At 40.9% G+C, this 17345-nt stretch overlaps 1 protein-coding gene across 1 annotated transcript in view; it reads left to right on the top strand.

The window, feature by feature from the left end:
- PLXDC2 (plexin domain containing 2) overlaps window positions 1-17345 on the top strand; it is a 715905-nt gene that overhangs the window by 519498 nt on the left and 179062 nt on the right. The window contains exons 7-8 of the mRNA XM_075315582.1: window positions 6003-6102; window positions 11907-12002. Of these exons, the coding sequence (XP_075171697.1) occupies window positions 6003-6102; window positions 11907-12002 (196 nt within the window). The remainder of the gene's footprint in view (window positions 1-6002; window positions 6103-11906; window positions 12003-17345) is intronic.

Genomic DNA, 17345 nt, shown 5'->3' with positions numbered 1-17345 from the left:
AATGAAAATCTCTGCTTATTTAGTTTTTATTTAATTCTAATTTTACTGTATGCACTGGGGGCTGCCATGCTGGATTTGCTGTGTGTGTAACAACAGTTACTCACTCCTTTATGGCAGCCCCTGTGCATAGAGAACAGTGGTCGTGATCCAACCCCATCAGTAACGTTACAGTGGGCGTCTGCTGTGACCTGGACGCGCCCCCTGGGCTGTCCAGATCACAGCAGAGGGAGGAGATCAGTGCCATGATTGTGGAGCTCACAGCGTGTGCTGTTTGCTCCACTTTACCCCTGTCAACTGCCGGGATGTGTGAGTACGGGCCCCCTCCCCTCCCCCCGTTACTGTCTCCGATGACACTCCCTCCGCTCTCCCCAGCCCCCGCTCTGCCCCCGCTACTGCTACCGCCGCCCCTCCCCCCGTCGTTACCATCTCTAATGACACCCCCTCCCTCCGCTCTACCCAGCCCCCGCTCTGCTCGCCGCCGCTGCTGTGTGTGTGTGTGTGTGTGTCTGCTGAGCTTTCTATCTAATCCTATCCTGTGTGATACTGTATGCTGAGCTGTGTATCTAATCTTCTCCTGTGTGATACTGTCTGCTGGGCCGTGTATCTAATCCTATCCTGTGTGATATTGTATGCTGAGCTGTGTATCTAATCCTGTCCTGTGTGATACTGTTTGCTGAGCCGTGTATCTAATCCTGTCCTGTGTGATACTCCTGCTGTCCTTGGTGACACTTTAGACATTTCTGGTCACCAACAAAATGGCTCTGCACTATGTCCCTACATGTCATTCTCTCTTATCTGTTGTAAACACTCAGATTAGGAGGGGGGAGGCGTGCCATCACACACAGGAGAGTAGACTCTGCCCACTTTACTGCAGTTGTAATGTGAGCTTTCTACAGTGGGATTTCTGTGGGATTTCAGCAGCTGCTCCCCGTAGTGTTTAACAGTGGAAAATATCAAACTTTTTTTTTTTTTTTTTTTTTTTTTTTTATATTTTGCTCAATTAAAAACAAATAATATTATTTAAACAAATCATTAAAACATTATTACTTTACATTTTTTCTGTTATTGACATTTTTTTTTTTTTGACGATACCTTCCCTTTAAGTAACCAGGTGAGATTGAGGATGGCTGTCAGGTTGAAAACCTGAAGACAGAAGAATAGTCAGAAAATGGTCCTAGGTTGGTAACATTAGAAAAATAAATCATTAGAACAACAGGATCTGTGATCAAAGAGTGTGAACTTGGCAAGTAAACCATATTTTACTGTCTCGGGGCTATCACAACTCAGGTCTCAGCACATGGCTACATACACACCTGTGCTGGTTGGAGCTGCTTTGCTTTCCTGTTAGCAGTGCAAATTTCCCTTGTGCTAGTGGAGCAAGGGTTAAAGCTGTTCTTTTGTTTCCTAAGGCTTTCGTCCTGGCCTATCTCAGCTGTTCTGTATTTTCCACTTCCCTTTGGTATAACTATTCACCGCTTAGCTTGGGTAATTGCAAGAGATAGCTTGCTATCAGTGGCGTAACTAGCGTTCGATGGGCCCCGATGCAAAATTTGGACCTGGGCCCCCCAGCCGTACACTGACATTCGGGGTACAAGATACTGATGCTGACACTTGGCTCATTCCCCCAGCACCTAACGTTCCCATCTGAAATCACTTTTTCTATCAGCACCCAGCTTTCCTACTGTATGTTCTGATATCCAACTTGTCCTCAGCATGCACCTTTCCAGTGCTCTGCTCTACAATATGCATTTTTTAAGTAGCCAACACACTGTCAGCCTCAGAGCCACTGCTGCTTCCTGTAACCTTGCGGCGCTACAATTTGTACTGCAGGGTCCTGACTGGTCACTGTGCTGTAATTCAGCTAGATGCAGAAGCAGAAGCTGAGGTCCAGGGTCCCCCTGAACCCTGGGCCCGGTCGCAGTTGCGACCCCTGTGACCGCGATCGTTCCGTCCCTGCTTGCTATACTTTGGTATCGGGTGTGGAGGTGTGAACTGTGGAAAGGAAGTTGACTTTGGACTTTTTTCTGGAGATAGCTGCCTGTTTGTCTAATTCCCTTTTGTGTCTTTATCATAGAGGAGGACTAGTGTTCCTGCTGCCCTGCACACTAGTCAGGGTCGAGCTTAGGGTAAGTCCGGGTTAGGAACGTGATTTTTGTACTTAGTGAAAGAACCTGTTTAGCGATGTAAGGAAGCTCAGGGTTGCTTAGACTAAGTGTCAGGGGTTACTCTTTCTGTTTTGAGAAATATTTAAAAATCAATCAGCAAATAATGCTAAGATGAAAGAAGAAGGCGGTCATTATATTTTAGATTTACATTAATTTAAGGATGAAGACAATATTTTCCATAACTGTAGCAGGAGGACTACATGGCACCTAGTACTGCATTGAGAATCTCCTGCTGATAAAACACTGATTTTATCGAAACAGCAACACACAAGTCTAGTAAGGGAAACATCACTAGAATCAGGGTCTCAGTCTCTGTATCAAACTGCTCTCAGATTACACAGCAAAAATGAACTGACAGTTTCCCTTTAATCTTTAAACAAAATGAACAATTGTGACAGTATGTGAGGGAGAAGGACAAGAATATTTTATTTTGGATTTTCAGGTTATGTTTTCAGATAATTGAAAGTATGGTGTATGTACACACGGCAGAAAATCACCTTATTTTACGAAGGACGTGGGAGTCATTTTATTTGAGTCATTTCTTTTCCCCTAATCTATTTTGAAGATATTTACTTTTAATCAGATCCATGTCAAGGTCACATTGAAACATTTTTAGAGATTTTAATATTGACTTTCTGAAAGTTTATACATGGACTTCTAAAATGATAAACTTTTGCTTCCTGGAGATAAACAGTGCACGCGACAGCATCCCCAAACTTCTGATCAAGACAAATAGAGAAATATATAAACTGGAATATTTTTGTAGTAGCTACTTATTGTGGTATTTCATCATTAATGCAAAACATAGAACAAATGGGTAACTGGAACACTAGTGAAAATTCTGTTAAAGGGATCCTGTCACCAGATTTGGCCCCTATAAGCTGCGGCCACCACCAGTGAACTCTTATATACAGCATTCCAGAATACTGTATATAACAGCCTAGATGACACTGCGTAACCTAAGTCACTTTTATAATACTCACCTAAGGCGCCGTCAGGTCTGATTGGTATCACTGCTCTCCAATCTGGCGCCTCCTCTCTGCGGCGATCACCGTCCTTCTTCGTGCATGACGTGTCCTACGTCATGCACACTAGCCGGCGTTGAGGTCCTGCGCTGGCGCACATTGATCTGCCCTACTCAGGGCAGATCAAAGTATTGTAGTGTACTGTAGCAGTCTTTAACATTACCTCGTGCCTACGCATTACAGTACTTTGATCTGCCCTCAGCAGGGCAGATCAAAGAGCGCCTGCTCAGGACCGCAATGTTGCCTTGGTGGATGCCGTAGACACGTCATCCATACTGGGCTGGATAGAAGGAGGACGAAGATGGCAGTAGAGAGGAGGTGCCGGACCGGAGAGAGGAGGCGATGGACCAGAGAACAGCGACTCACATTGGACCGGACCACCCCCTAGGTGAGTATTATAAAAGTGTTTTTTACCGTCTACAAAGCCGCCTGGGCTCTTATTTACAGTATTCTGGAATACTGTATATAAGAGTTCACTGGTGGTGGCTGCAGCTTATAGGGGCCAAATCTGGTGACAGGTTCCCTTTAAGTCCCTCCCCAGATATCAGGTGTCAATACTATTACTTGTTTACTTACCTAGTACCTCTATTTCCCTTCCACTTCTTCCTCCACTAAAATCAGTGTTCTGATCCTCCTGCTTTCCCATCATGCCACTTTGCATTCATTCCTGAAAAACAGCGGAAGGGTTAATAAACTGCCTGACACTTGTTTTAGATATGTTGAGGGGCACTGTTTTTAAAATGGGGGTTTTCCAATGTAAAGGTCCCCCAAGATCACTGCAAAATCTAAAAAAAAATATTAGTAAACTTACTTGAAAGAATGAGAAATTGCTGCTACATTTTTAAACCATCTAATATACTTATTAAATAAAGGAACATTTTACAGATGGTGCTGATGTAAACCAGACATGATGCTTAATGTTATTAATTAACTTGTTTTGTGTGGCATGAGTATCCAGATTATAGGGATAATCTTTCAAAGATTGAAAATTGCAAAATTTTTGAAAATGGCAAATTTCTGATATTTTTAAAAATAGATGCAAAACATAACCTAAATTTAAAGAGGACCAACCACCAGGATTTTCCTATAAAAACTAAAGCCAGTGCTATACTGGCGCTATCATGCTGATTCTATACATACCTTTAGTTGTGAGATCGGATGTATACTTTCTGAATACAGGCAAGTAAAGTGTGAAATGCATTGTTATTTGATGAGAGGTGCAACAGAATATCTAATAGGTGGGTCGGGTTTTTCTAGTTATTGTCACGCTCCCCGGGTCCCCTGTCCAGCTCCCCGGCTCCCCTGCCACGCTCCCCGGCTTCCCTGGCTCGCTCCCCGGCTCCTCTGTCCGGCGTCCCCCGCTCCACAGCCTCCAGGCCTCCTCACCTATGATCCCCAGGCGTCCCGATCCCCGCTCCCAGCGTCCGCCGGCAGCTTCGCTCCAGCCCGGCTCCCCTGCCTCCTGTTCGCCGCTCCCTGCCCTGGCTTCTGGCACCCGGGCCTCGCGCATGCGCATTAGGGCGCGCGCGCGGTCATTGACCCTTTCTTAAAGGGCCAGCGTCCACAGACAGGATATTGAACACACAGGTACAGGGTATAAAGGGGTTTAATGTCCAAGTGGGCGGGGCCTGTTCTTCGTGTTTCCTAAGCTAGGAGTCAGGTCTCCTTGTGTCTCTGTGCCATACTTACCTATCTCTCTTCTAGAGCCGCTCCTGCCTCGCCATCCGGTCCTGCCGATTCCCGAACCCCGAACGCTGACTATCTGCCATCCCGTCAGTCCGTACCATCTCTGATCCCTGTGGTGACCCGTCCTCTCGCTCCATTGGTTCCGGACTCTGCCTGACAACATCTCGGCCTCCGAACCTGAGCTCCGTCACCCAGACTACCATCAGTGACTCCGTGGTCCCAGGGACCTCTCCATTCCACTCTTTTGCACGGACTGTCCTGCTACCCGTAGTGCTCCGGCTACCGGACCCCTTGCCTTCAGTAAGGTGTTCGGCCCAGTGGATCCACCTCCTGGGTCCGCCCGTCCACCTGGCCCTAACAGTTATTCCCGCCCCTGCCTGCCTGTCCTTCCTCCCTCTGTCTCTGGTATTACAGGGGGAGGAAGGAGGGAGGAAGGACAGGCAGGCAGACAGAGGCGGGAATAACTAGAAAAACCCGACCCACCTATTAGATATTCTGTTGCACTTCTCATCAAATAACAATGCATTTAACAAACTTGCCTATATTTCATAAACTATACATCCGATCTCACAACTAAAGGTATGTATAGAATCAGCATGAGAGCGCCAGTATAGCACTGGCTTTAGTTTATATAGGAAAATCCTGGTGGTTGGTCCACTTTAACATTATCATAAAGTATAATTTGCCATGAAAAAAAAATCTCAAAATCACTGGAATATGTTAAAGCATTCCAGAGTTATTGCCACATTTGGAAAATGTGGCCCTGTCCCTATGGGGGAATACCATACTTTCATATCTATCCCAAAAAAGCTTGGAAATCATTGTCTAGTAATATATAATATATTTTAGATGACTATTCTATAGATGGCTACAATGTATTTTACCAAGTATATTTGACTAGTTTTCCATCTTGACCTTATTTTGAAGAACCCTAGGCTACTAGGGAAACTTCATTGGAAACATTGTCCTATATCATCACCATATGGTTATGGATGCTTTTCTTGGCATTTTATGAGTTAAATCTAAAGCTCTTTATGGAAAGGAGGCTGTCTTCCAGTAATTTAGAAAGCCTACCCTTATTATATAATTTACAGCTTGAGTATAATTATAATTCCTTCTCTTCCAGATACCGGTCCCAGTAATGGAGATCAGCTCTACCAATCATCCAGTGAAGGTTGGACTGTCGGATGCTTTTGTCGTGGTCCACAAGATTCAGCAGATTCCTAGTAAGTGTGTAATATATTAGCAAGTGTATAAATCCTAATAAGTGCATAATACATTAAGTCATTAGGAGACCGTGAATCGACAATGGATATTCTTTAATTCTTGCTTCCGTTACACAAAACTTCCGTCTAATTTTCTTCAGGTTTTTCCATTTACCAGTTTTCATAATGAAGTGGTAATGAGGGATGATCAGTAATTACATCATGTAGCGCAGTGTTAGTGAAGTGCAATAAGTCCACAAGGACCGTCCTAATGACAATTCATGGAGCTTTTATATTCCAGAGGGGACTGCTATGTGGAGAATTTACTACTCTTCTAAATGTCATTAATTGTATTATTTTATTAGTTTTCTTTAGCAGAGTAGATAGAGACTCCCAAATTAATGCGAAATTTGTCAAATATTAAAAAATAATATAATATTTTTTAATTTATATAGCGCTATTAATTTCACAGCGCTTTACATACATTGGCAAAACTGTCCTCATTGGGGCTCACAATCTAAATTCCCTACCAGTATGTGGGAGGAGAGGGTTAATGCCAGGTTTCCTTGCGGCTCCAGACTCCTGGTCAGGTGTTTCCGGTAGGGACCAGTCCTAGGTTCTATAAATACCCGCTACATCCACCAGAGGGTGCCAGTTATTTCCTATCATTTGGAAGCTGAGCCAGGAGGTGGAAGGAGCTGTTGTTACTCTCTCTCTGTTGTGCTTTGGGCTGAGGCATTTTCAGGTGTGTTTGTTTATAGTATGTTAGTTTCCCAGTAGTTTGTCTTCTTCACCCCTTTTATGTTATTTTCCTTCCCTCATACACTTTAGTGGCTCCTTTGCCTATGGTTACTGTATGTACGAGTAGATGTTGTTTTGTTGTTACCCCTGTTTGTCCATATTTATTGGTGGGGTTTTGTCTTCTGTTCTTGCCCATTCCCCCCGGGAACAATAGTATTTTGAACACGCCCCTATCACGTGACAAAAGGGACGTCATCCCTGGAAGCAGCTCATACAGTCTAGCATCTACCCTGAGCACAGTGTGACCGCTGGTGAGGTTTGCGCGCTCACAAGATTATGGGCGGGTACTTGCTGATAACAATCAGAGCCCCGCCCATAATCACTTGCCTGCGCACACGTCACCAGCGGTCACACTGCTCAGTCCCGTGAGACTGGCACTGGGCATGCGCGGGGATGGCTGGAGCAGTGGGCGGTGCATCAGCTATGGAAAGGAGCGATGGGGGCGGCATACAGGACCAGGAGGCAGAATAACGGACGGCAGAGAGCCCGCCCCCGTGTCACATTTCCAGTATCTGAATACAAAAAGGTACCACTTTATAAAGTCTTTATTTTGGTCTCACATGGGGCACAATAATAACAGGGACCTTTCTAGAATGCAGCCCAGGAGCTGCAGAGGGGGAAGCTTTTAGGTTTTGGGTGAAATTTCTGCTGACAGGTTCCCTTTAACGTCAATCTGCAGAGTCGCCAGCAGGAGCCGTCCCAGACAGCCCCTTCAATTGTTTAAGACACGCATACATATCAATCAATGTGGATTGTTCACCATTGAACACCATTTTGATTTTTTAGTATTATTTTTAATTCAAAGCTAGTTAATATTTGTTAAACTTTATTTGTTTGTCCATCACATTCAGTATGTTGTCACCTATCTCTCCCATCCCATCTCCCACTATTACAGTAGTGATCCATATATCATCCATATATCATAGTGGTGATTGATATATTTGTACTTACGTTGTTATTTCTACCATTCGCTTTGTACTATGTTAGAAAAAATAAAAGTCGTCTGTTTCGTCTTTTTACGTCTCAGTTTCAGCAAAATTGAATAATTTAAGTTAAAGACGTTGGCTCACACTTGGCATATGTTTACAGCACAAAAACTGTATTTGAAGTCTGAAGACAAAAAACCCCAAAAAACATAAAACGGGGAATTGTATCATTCCATAGAGAAGCAGGACTTTTAACTTTCAACTTTGCTTCCTTCTTTGTTCCATATTCAAAAGGAAGCCAGGCTATAAAAAAAGAAATATGACGGCTTTTACTCAGCTTTGTGTTTTCTTCTGTTCTTATATTGCTTCCTTGTTTTTGTTTGTGCTTTATCCAGGCCTTAGTCAAGTATTCTAATTCTTATAAAATTCTCTTTATGCATATAGATTAGATAATACTATTAAGTTATAATAACGTTACAGTTTTGGATGTCATGTAAAAAAGAAAATAACTTGTAGTCAGCAAGCTTTATAAAACTAAAAAAATCACTTTGAAGTTAGGATCCATACACATGGGCTGAAATAAGTACTGAGTACTAGATAATATAAATAAATATATAGAGATATATATATATATATATATATATATACGGTATATATATATATATATATATATATACCGTATATATATATATATATATATATATACACCGTATATATATATATATATATATATATATATACACCGTATATATATATATATATATATATATATATATATATATATATATATATATATATATATTTGCAAATGAAGAAGAAATTAAGTATATTAATAAAGGGCCAGAGCTAGATAGATCCTTCATACCTCAGAAGAAGAACAATTTCATCACATATATGACATGTCCAGGAAACATGTTAAAGTTGCAGCCATATATGTATCTCTAGCATCTATACATATGTGTCAATGCACACACACATTGATATATATATATATATATATATATATATATATATATTGCCATACAAGTACACCTGATTGCAGGATATAGTAAGAACACGCCTAGTAAAAAAAGTTATAACCCAATTGGCACGCCAACCGTCAGCCCCAACGCGCGTTTCACATACAGTATGCAGCTTTCTCAGAGGGCATCATATTTTTCCAATGTGATCCCCCTAAACAAGTAATATTGCCTTGATCATTAATTGAACTATAATCATGTTTTTAATAAAATCAAAATATTTTTTTTTTTTAATATATAGCTTGTGAACTTCAAGTTCTTTTTCTTTTTTTGCCTAGTCAAGTATTTGTAACTAACCCAGGAGAAGAGTTACCCTGTGGACTTTGCAATAGGTGGTACATAGGTAGTAATTTTTTTTTTACTGTTATTCAGGACTAGAAATGAGCAATCCCGTGGAAGTTCACGTTTTGTGGGTTCTGCCGCACTTTAGTTAAAATTTCAGTTCGGGACCCAAACTTTACCCTGGACCCCGAACCCCATATAAGTGAATGGAGACCCGAACTTCTGTGCTGTAAAATGGTTGTAGTAAAGGCTGTGGAGCTAAAAAAAAAAGTAGCAAAATGGGAGCAATTGTTCTGCAAACAAATGTGGATAGGGACAAAATAAGAATAAAAAAAAATAATGTGGGGTCCTGCCTATTTTTGATAACCAGCGCAGGTAAAGCAGACAACTGCGGGCTGTAACCCTCATCTGTCGGCTTTACCTTGGCTGATTATCAAAAATAGAGGGAATCCCACAATGCTTTTTAAAATTATTTCAATAAATAATTTAAAAAGCTGCATGGGCTCTGCCCTATTTCTGATAACCAGCCAAGGTAAAGCCGACAGCTAGAGTCTGGTATTATCAATCTAAAAAAGGCCACAGTTATTTGACCCCTCCCAACCTAAAAATAGCAGCCCACAGCCACCCAAGAAATGACGCATCCATTAGATGTGCCAATTTTTTGTTTTTGCCCCGCTATTCCTGATTATCCTGGTGCAGTGGCAATCGGGGTAATACTTTTGAGGTTGATGTCAGCTGTGAATTTATAGTTCAAGCCCAGGCATTGGTAATGGATAGGAGTCTATAAGACACCCCCATTACTCATCTAGTAGGTATACAGTTAAAAAACACAAATAGGAAAAAAAAAAATATCTATGGCAGCGTCACACGCACATAGCTGTTCAGCAACGTCGCTAAGCGGCCGCCCAATAGCAGAGGAGCGGCGGAGATGAGCGGCCGGAACATGCAGCCCACCCCCTTCCTAACTCATTGCCGGCGGCCGCAGGTAAGGAGATGTTCGTCATTCCTGCTGTCTCAGACATTGCGATGTGTGGTGCCGCAGGAACGACGAACAACCAGCGGCATGCACCACCAACGATATTATGAAAAGGAGCGACGTGTCAACGATCAACGATTTTTCACGTTTTTGCGATCGATGATCGTCGCTCCTTTTAGTCACACACACCGTTATCGCTAACGGCGCCGGATGTGCGTCACGAACACCGTGACCCCGATGATATATCGTTAGCGATATCGTTGTGTGTAAAGTACCCTTTTCACAATATCTCTAGAAGAAAAAAAACTTTGTTCTCCCACAAAAATTAAAACTGTTGGTGAACATAGCAATCTAATATGTCTAGGAACTATCCCAATTCTCATTGTATGTAAGTTCACTTTTCGTGTAGGTGGTTTCTATACAACTGACAGCACTATAGGTGCTATCCATCATTCCCAGCATGCATTGCACCTGCCATTGTCTAATGTTCTGCCTGCTCCGAACTTAAAGGGAATCTGTCACCAGGTTTTTGGTAGCCCATCTGAGAGCAGCATAATATATGGGGCAGAGATCTTGATTCCAGCGTTGTGTCACTTATAGAGTTGAGCAAGTACCTAACTATTCATACTAGCTATACTCATAAAGAATACTGTCTAATACTCGCGTATTCGTTCCGAATAGCATGTACAATGCAAGTCAATGGGGAAAAACTTGCAAAGTAATGAGTAACTTGAATGCCGTGCTATTCATGCGAGTTGCAAGAGAGCAGAATTCGGGTTACTTGTTACATTGCAAGTTTTCCTCATTGACTTGCATTGCACACACTGTTCGGAATGAATACGCGAGTATTAGACAGTACTCATGAGTATAGCGAGTATGAATAGTTAGGCACTCGCTCAACTCTAGTCACTTACTGGGCTATTTGCTTTCATTTTGATAAAATCAATGTTTTCTTTGCTGCAGATCTAGCAGATATGTTCATGAATATGTTGGACTACCTGCAGCAAGCCAAGTAGTCCTCTAATGATAATCTACTGCTGATTAAACAGTGATTTTATCAAAACTATAATAAGCAGCCCAGTAAGTGGCACATCTCTGGAATCAGGATCTCTGCCCCTACATTATGCAGCTTCTAGATTAGGTGGCAAAAACCTGGTGACAGATTTCCTTTAACACCTGCCTCATTATTATGCTTGTATGCAGTATAACAGGAGAGCAGGAGCAGAAAGAGACAGACGTATGATTACTTCCTGTAAAGAGACAAACACCCACCTCTACTTCCTGCAATGCTCATACGTAAAGGGAATCTGTCAGCAGGTTTTTGCTACCTCATCTCAGAGCAGCATGATGTAGGCAAAGAGTCCCTGAGTTCAATAATTTATCACTTATATTAGTGGCTGCCGCTGTTCTGACAGTGAAAGATTTGAGATTTTGCATGAGGCAGAGCTCTGAGAACTGCCCCCCTCCCCACACCAGGCTTTCAGTGCACATTTCCATATACAGAAGCTGCTAATCACAGAAGGGGGCGAGTCAGACTATAATTCATGTACTGCTGAGACCCACTAATGATGAAGATAAGAGGCTTAAGCTAACATTGCAGGTAAACAAAAAAAAAAGACTGGACAGAGGCAGGGCTGAAGTCTCTGTGTTAACACTTGCAGCATGCTGTCTTCAGTTTACATTGCATAAATATGTTGACAGAATCCATTTAACACTTTATGAGATAATAACAAGTTGAAAGTACAAAAAGAAAAAAAAGGTAATAAAATATTTTTTTTTTTATTCTAAATTATGTTTTTTTTCCACGTTACATTTTTCCAGATGTTCGCAGGAGAACAATCTTTGAATATCACAGGGTGGAACTGGAAATGTCTAAGATTACGAACTACTCCGCAGTGGAGATGCTGCCTCTTCCAAGTGAGTGAGCCATTTGCTGGGTAATATGTCACTTTTGGAAGGACACTTCAGTCCATTGATTTAATGAGCTGTGAAGTGGTTCTGAGTTTGAGGAATTATTCTAATGGAATAAATGTCTAAGAAAACATATAGGTTATGTATATCATCCTGAGGATAGACAGCCAGAAGATGTATTATACAGCGACTTACCTAATCACATATGCATTGTGTATCTTCCATGCCTTATCATTATATAGATGGATGCACTCATTCCATTTGATTATTATTTTATGGATTTATGTTATACAGGTATGGAAGGAAAGGTTTGGTGAAGCCATTTAATTAGGTTATAATATGTGTAATGCTTTAAAGTGACAGATACAGTCATAAGAAGGAATGGCAATTTTTCATGCTTTTAGTATGTGAATCTATTAAGTAGGTTTGACTTAAGAAAAGACAAAAGAAAACTGTATTTTTGAATAGTGAGAAGTTCTCGATGAAAAATCAAGCATTTCTCTCATGCCTAGCGTGACCGGATTGGGAGAGTGACTGGATGGGGGGCCCATGCTGCCTTTCCTCAGGCTATAGAGGGACCCTAGGCTGATTCTCAACCCAGAATTACACTTAATGGTAGTGACGTCTGAGCCCCCAGCCTCTCCCTGTCTCCTGTCCTAGCCTTGATGGTATTGTCCCCTCCAAACCCACTACCCAAAGGGACAGGCCAAGACGGAGATCCCCGAAACACACACCAACGAAAAACAAAGACAGGGGGGTAACAAGAACACTCAGGCACTAATAAACAACCAGCAGGGGAAACACACGGGGGTGAACAGGAACCATGAAGAGTAAGGGACCATAGGCTGACCTAAAACCCAGAATTACACTTAATGGTACTGAAGTCTGAGTCCTTAGCCTCTCCCTGTCTCCTGTCCTGGCCCTGATGATAATGTCCCCTCAACATCCACCACCCAAGGGGACAGACCAGGATGGAGATCCCCGAAACCCCCACCAATGAAAACTACAGACAGGGGGGTAACATCAACACTCAGGCACTAACAAACAACCAGCAGGGGAAACACACGGGGGTGAACAGGAACCATGAAGAGTAAGGGACCCTAAGGTACCGTCACACTAAGCGACGCTCCAGCGATCCCACCAGCAACCTGACCTGGTAGGGATCGCTTGAGCGTCACTACACGGGTTGCTGGTGAGCTGTCAAACAGGCAGATCTCACCAGCAACCAGTGACCAGCCCCCAGCCACCAGCGACGCGTGGAAGCGATGCTGCGCTTGGTAACTAAGGTAAATATCGGGTAACCAACCCGATATTTACCTTGGTTACCAGCGCACACCGCTCCCTGCACTCCTAGCCAGAGTACACATCAGGTTAATTACCCGATGTGTAGTCTGGCTATGTGTGCAGGGAGCAGGGAGCCGGCACTGACAGCGTGAGAGCGGCGGACGCTGGTAACGAATGTAAATATCGGGTAACCAAGGAAAGGGCTTCTTCGTTACCCGATGTTTACCGTGGTTACCAGCGTCCGCAGAAGCCGGCTCCCTACTCGCTGCACATTCAGTTGTTGCTCTCTCGCTGTCACACACAGCGATGTGTGCTTCACAGCGGGAGAGCAACAACTAAAAAATGGTCCAGGACATTCAGCAACAACCAGCGACCTCACAGCAGGGGCCAGGTTGTTGCTGGATGTCACACACAGCAACATCGCTAACAACTAGTGATGTTGCTAGCGATGTAGCTTAGTGAGAAGTGGCCTCTAGGCTAACCTTCAACCCAGAATTACACTTAATGGTAGTGACGTCTGAGCCCCTTGCCTCTTCCTGTCTCCTGTCCTAGCCCTGATGATAATGTCCTCTCCACACCCACCACCCAAAGGGACAGACCAGAATTGAGATCCCCGAAAACCCCACCAATGAAAACCACAGAGAGGGGGGTAACAACAACACTCAGGCACAAATAAACAACCAGCAGGGGATACATACAGGGAGCGAACAGAAACCAAGAAGGGTAAGGGGAAAGTAACAAAACCAGGGATAAATATCACACAATCAAACACCAGACTACGGAAGCAGCAAGGAATGCGTCCGTCCACCTCCGGGCCAAGCTCCAAGATGGTCCTGAATAACTGGCACCCCCTGCTGGAAGCAAAGGGTTTTTATCCAAGCCAGAAGTGACCATCAGCTGGAACAGCTGAGCTGTCTTACGTAGTCTGCTGCTGCAACAGTAACTGACATTAATCCCTAGAGGGCCTAAAGAAATGAAACCCGTTTAACCCCTTAACGATCGCGGGTGGTAAAATTACGTCCTAGCAGTCATAGTGTTAATGTCCCCCGGCTGCTGCCGGCAGCCTGGGGAGATCGGCGCACATCTCAGCTGATTTCTACAGCTGACATGTGTGTCTGCTAGGCACAAGCAGAATCATTATCTGCCTGTGCCTTTCAACCCCTTAAATAGCGCTGTCAATAAGTGACAGCGCCATTATAACCGCGATCACTCTGAAAATTTACTTACAGGTTGATACCGGAAGTCACGTGACGTGTTCATGTGAGTTCTGGTGGTTGTCATGGTAGCACAGTTTCATGTGATGACTCATGTGCTCACATGACTAAAGTGTTGTAAATAAACAGCCGAGTACTATGCTGTTACAAGAGATGATAATTTCTCCCTGTCTGAGTGATGCTGCTCTGATCGGAAGAAATGAATGAGCGATCAAACAGCTGATCATTATAGTCCCTTAGAGACTAAGTAAAATAAAAATAAAAACATTTTTTAAAAAGTTTTAAAAAATAAAAAAATTAAAAAAAATAAAAGTTCAAATCACCCCCCTTTCACCCCATTGAAAATGAAAGCATTAAAAAAATAAAAAATATACACACATTTGGTATCGCCGCTTTCAGAAATGCCCGATCTATCAAAATATAAAATCAATTAATCTGATCGGTAAATAGCGTAGCGGTAAAAAAATTCCAAACGCCAAAATTAAGTTTTTTTTGTCGACACAAATTTTGCGCAAAATGCAATAACAGGCGATCAAAATGTAGCATCTGCGCAAAAAATTGTACCATTAAAAACATCAGCTCGAGATGCAAAAAATAAGCCATCAGTGAGCCATAGATGCCAAAAAATGAAAACGCTATGGGTCGTGGAAAATGGCGCAAAATGTACGCCACTTTTTTGGACAAACTTCTGATATCTTTAAACCCCTTAGATAAAAGTAAAGTAAAAAAAAAACAAAAACTTTTTCGTACGTCAACAGGTTATTTAATTGAATGCCTATCCTTACGATAGGTCATCAATGTCTGATCAGCCGGGGTCCGGCATGCCACCCCCCCGTTGATTCGTATTGAATTGATGATGCCCTACAATTTTTTAATTCACTTTTTTTCTCTATCTTGTTCCATTTTCAAGCTAAAAATGCTAATTCCGTTGTTTTCCACCAGGTGGCGCTATAGATGGTTTCATTGCGTAGTGCATGGCTACTTTACTATACCTAGACACCACTTCTATGCCTATAGCTGCCGCCCTTCTCAAGTTAATGGCGGTGGACAGGATATGGGTGGACACACTGTAGGTTGAGAACTTCTCTTTGGTGTCTCTAACTTTCACTGTCGGACATCCAACCTGCACCAGATATAAAGCCTGTAGATCATTATAAGGCTATGTTCACATGGAGTTTTTTGGAGCAAATCCTCAACACAAATTCAAAGGTCCTTAAAAATCTATTTTATTTTTTTTTGTTTGCATGGGAAATCCACTTTGATATGTGGAGTTTTTTTTGTTAAAACAAATTCTGGGAGAACTTTTGAAAAATGCCTGGTGGAGAAAAAAAAATTCTTGTCACTTCTTTTGAAGAGTTTGTGAAGGAAACGTCTCCAAGTTCTGACAAATGAAAAGTCAGCAAACAATGATAGATAACATAAACTATTCCAAAACTTCAGGAAAAAAACTAAAAAGAAAAACTCCAAAACTTATTTTCACTTAAAAAAAGAAAAATTAAAACAGTTTGTTTCCTGAAGTGGTTTCCACTTGAAAAACTTTAAAATACTAATATAAATAAAAAAAAAAACCTAATACAAAAGATAGAAAAAGAGAAAAAAAACTCCAAAACCTTCTTCCCCCTTAAAGAAATAATAAAAAATTAAAACAATGTGTTTCCTGAAGTGGTTTCTGCTTGAAAAACTTTAAAAAATAAAAAAAAATACAAAAAGAAAAAACAACTAAAAAAAATACAAACTCCAAAACCTTTCCCCCCTCTTAAAAAAAAGAATAGAACAAATGAAGTTTTTTTTCCTGAATTGGTTTCTGCTTGAAAAACTTTAAAAATCTAAAAAGAATACAGAAAAAAGAGAAGAAAAAAAAAGAGATATTCCAAAACATTTTCCACCTTAAAAAAATAAGAAAAACTTGAAAAACTTTAAAATACTAATATAAATAAAAAAAAACCTAATACAAAAGATAGAAAAAGAGAAAAAAAAACTCCAAAACCTTCTTTCCCCTTAAAGAAATAATAAAAAATTAAAACAATTTGTTCCCTGAAGTGGTTTCTGTTTGAAAAACTTTAAAAAAAACAAAAAGAAAAGAACAAAAAAAAACCTCCAAATCCTTTCCCATCCCTTAAAAAAAAATAATAAAAAAAATAAAAACAGTTTGTTTCCTGAAGTGGTTTCTGCTTGAAAAACTTTAAAAAACGAAAAAAAAAAAAAATAAAACAAAGAAACACTCCAAAACCGTTTTCCCGCTTAAAAAAAATAAGAAGAAAAATTAAAACAATTTGTTTCCTGGAGTGGTTTTAGCTTGATAATGTCAAAAACTAAAAAAAAAACTAAAAAAAAAGAAAAAAAAGAAAAACTCCAAAAACTCCCCCCCCCCACTTAAAACAAATAATAAAAAAAATAAAACAGTTTGTTTGCTGAATTGGTTTCGGCTTTAAAAACTTAAAAAAATAAAGAAAAAAAGAGAAAAAAAACTAAAAAAAAATTAAAAGCTCAAACTTTTTTCTCCCTTAAAAAAATTGTAAGAAAAATTTAAACAATTTGTTTCCTGGAGTGGTTTCCGCTTGAAAAACTAAAAAAAAAAAATTAAAAAAACCCCTAAAATTAAGAAAGAAAAGAAAAAAAAAAGGAAACTCCAAAATCTTTTTTCCCCATTAAAAAAAAATAATAAAAATTAAAACAATTTGATTCCTGAAGTGGTTTTCAATTGAAAAACGTATAAAAAATAAAAAAAAAAATAAAAAAAGAAAAAGAAAAAAAAAATAATAAAAAAAGAAGAAAAAAAGCTAAAAAGAAAAACTACAAAACCCTTTTCCCCCTTAAAAAAAGAAGAAAAATAAAAATAATTTGCTTCCTG

This window comes from Anomaloglossus baeobatrachus, chromosome 6 (assembly GCF_048569485.1).
Source record: "Anomaloglossus baeobatrachus isolate aAnoBae1 chromosome 6, aAnoBae1.hap1, whole genome shotgun sequence".
NCBI lineage: Eukaryota > Metazoa > Chordata > Amphibia > Anura > Aromobatidae > Anomaloglossus > Anomaloglossus baeobatrachus.
Note: the sequence above shows the minus strand (reverse complement) of the source record. Positions and strands in the feature narration are given on the sequence as shown.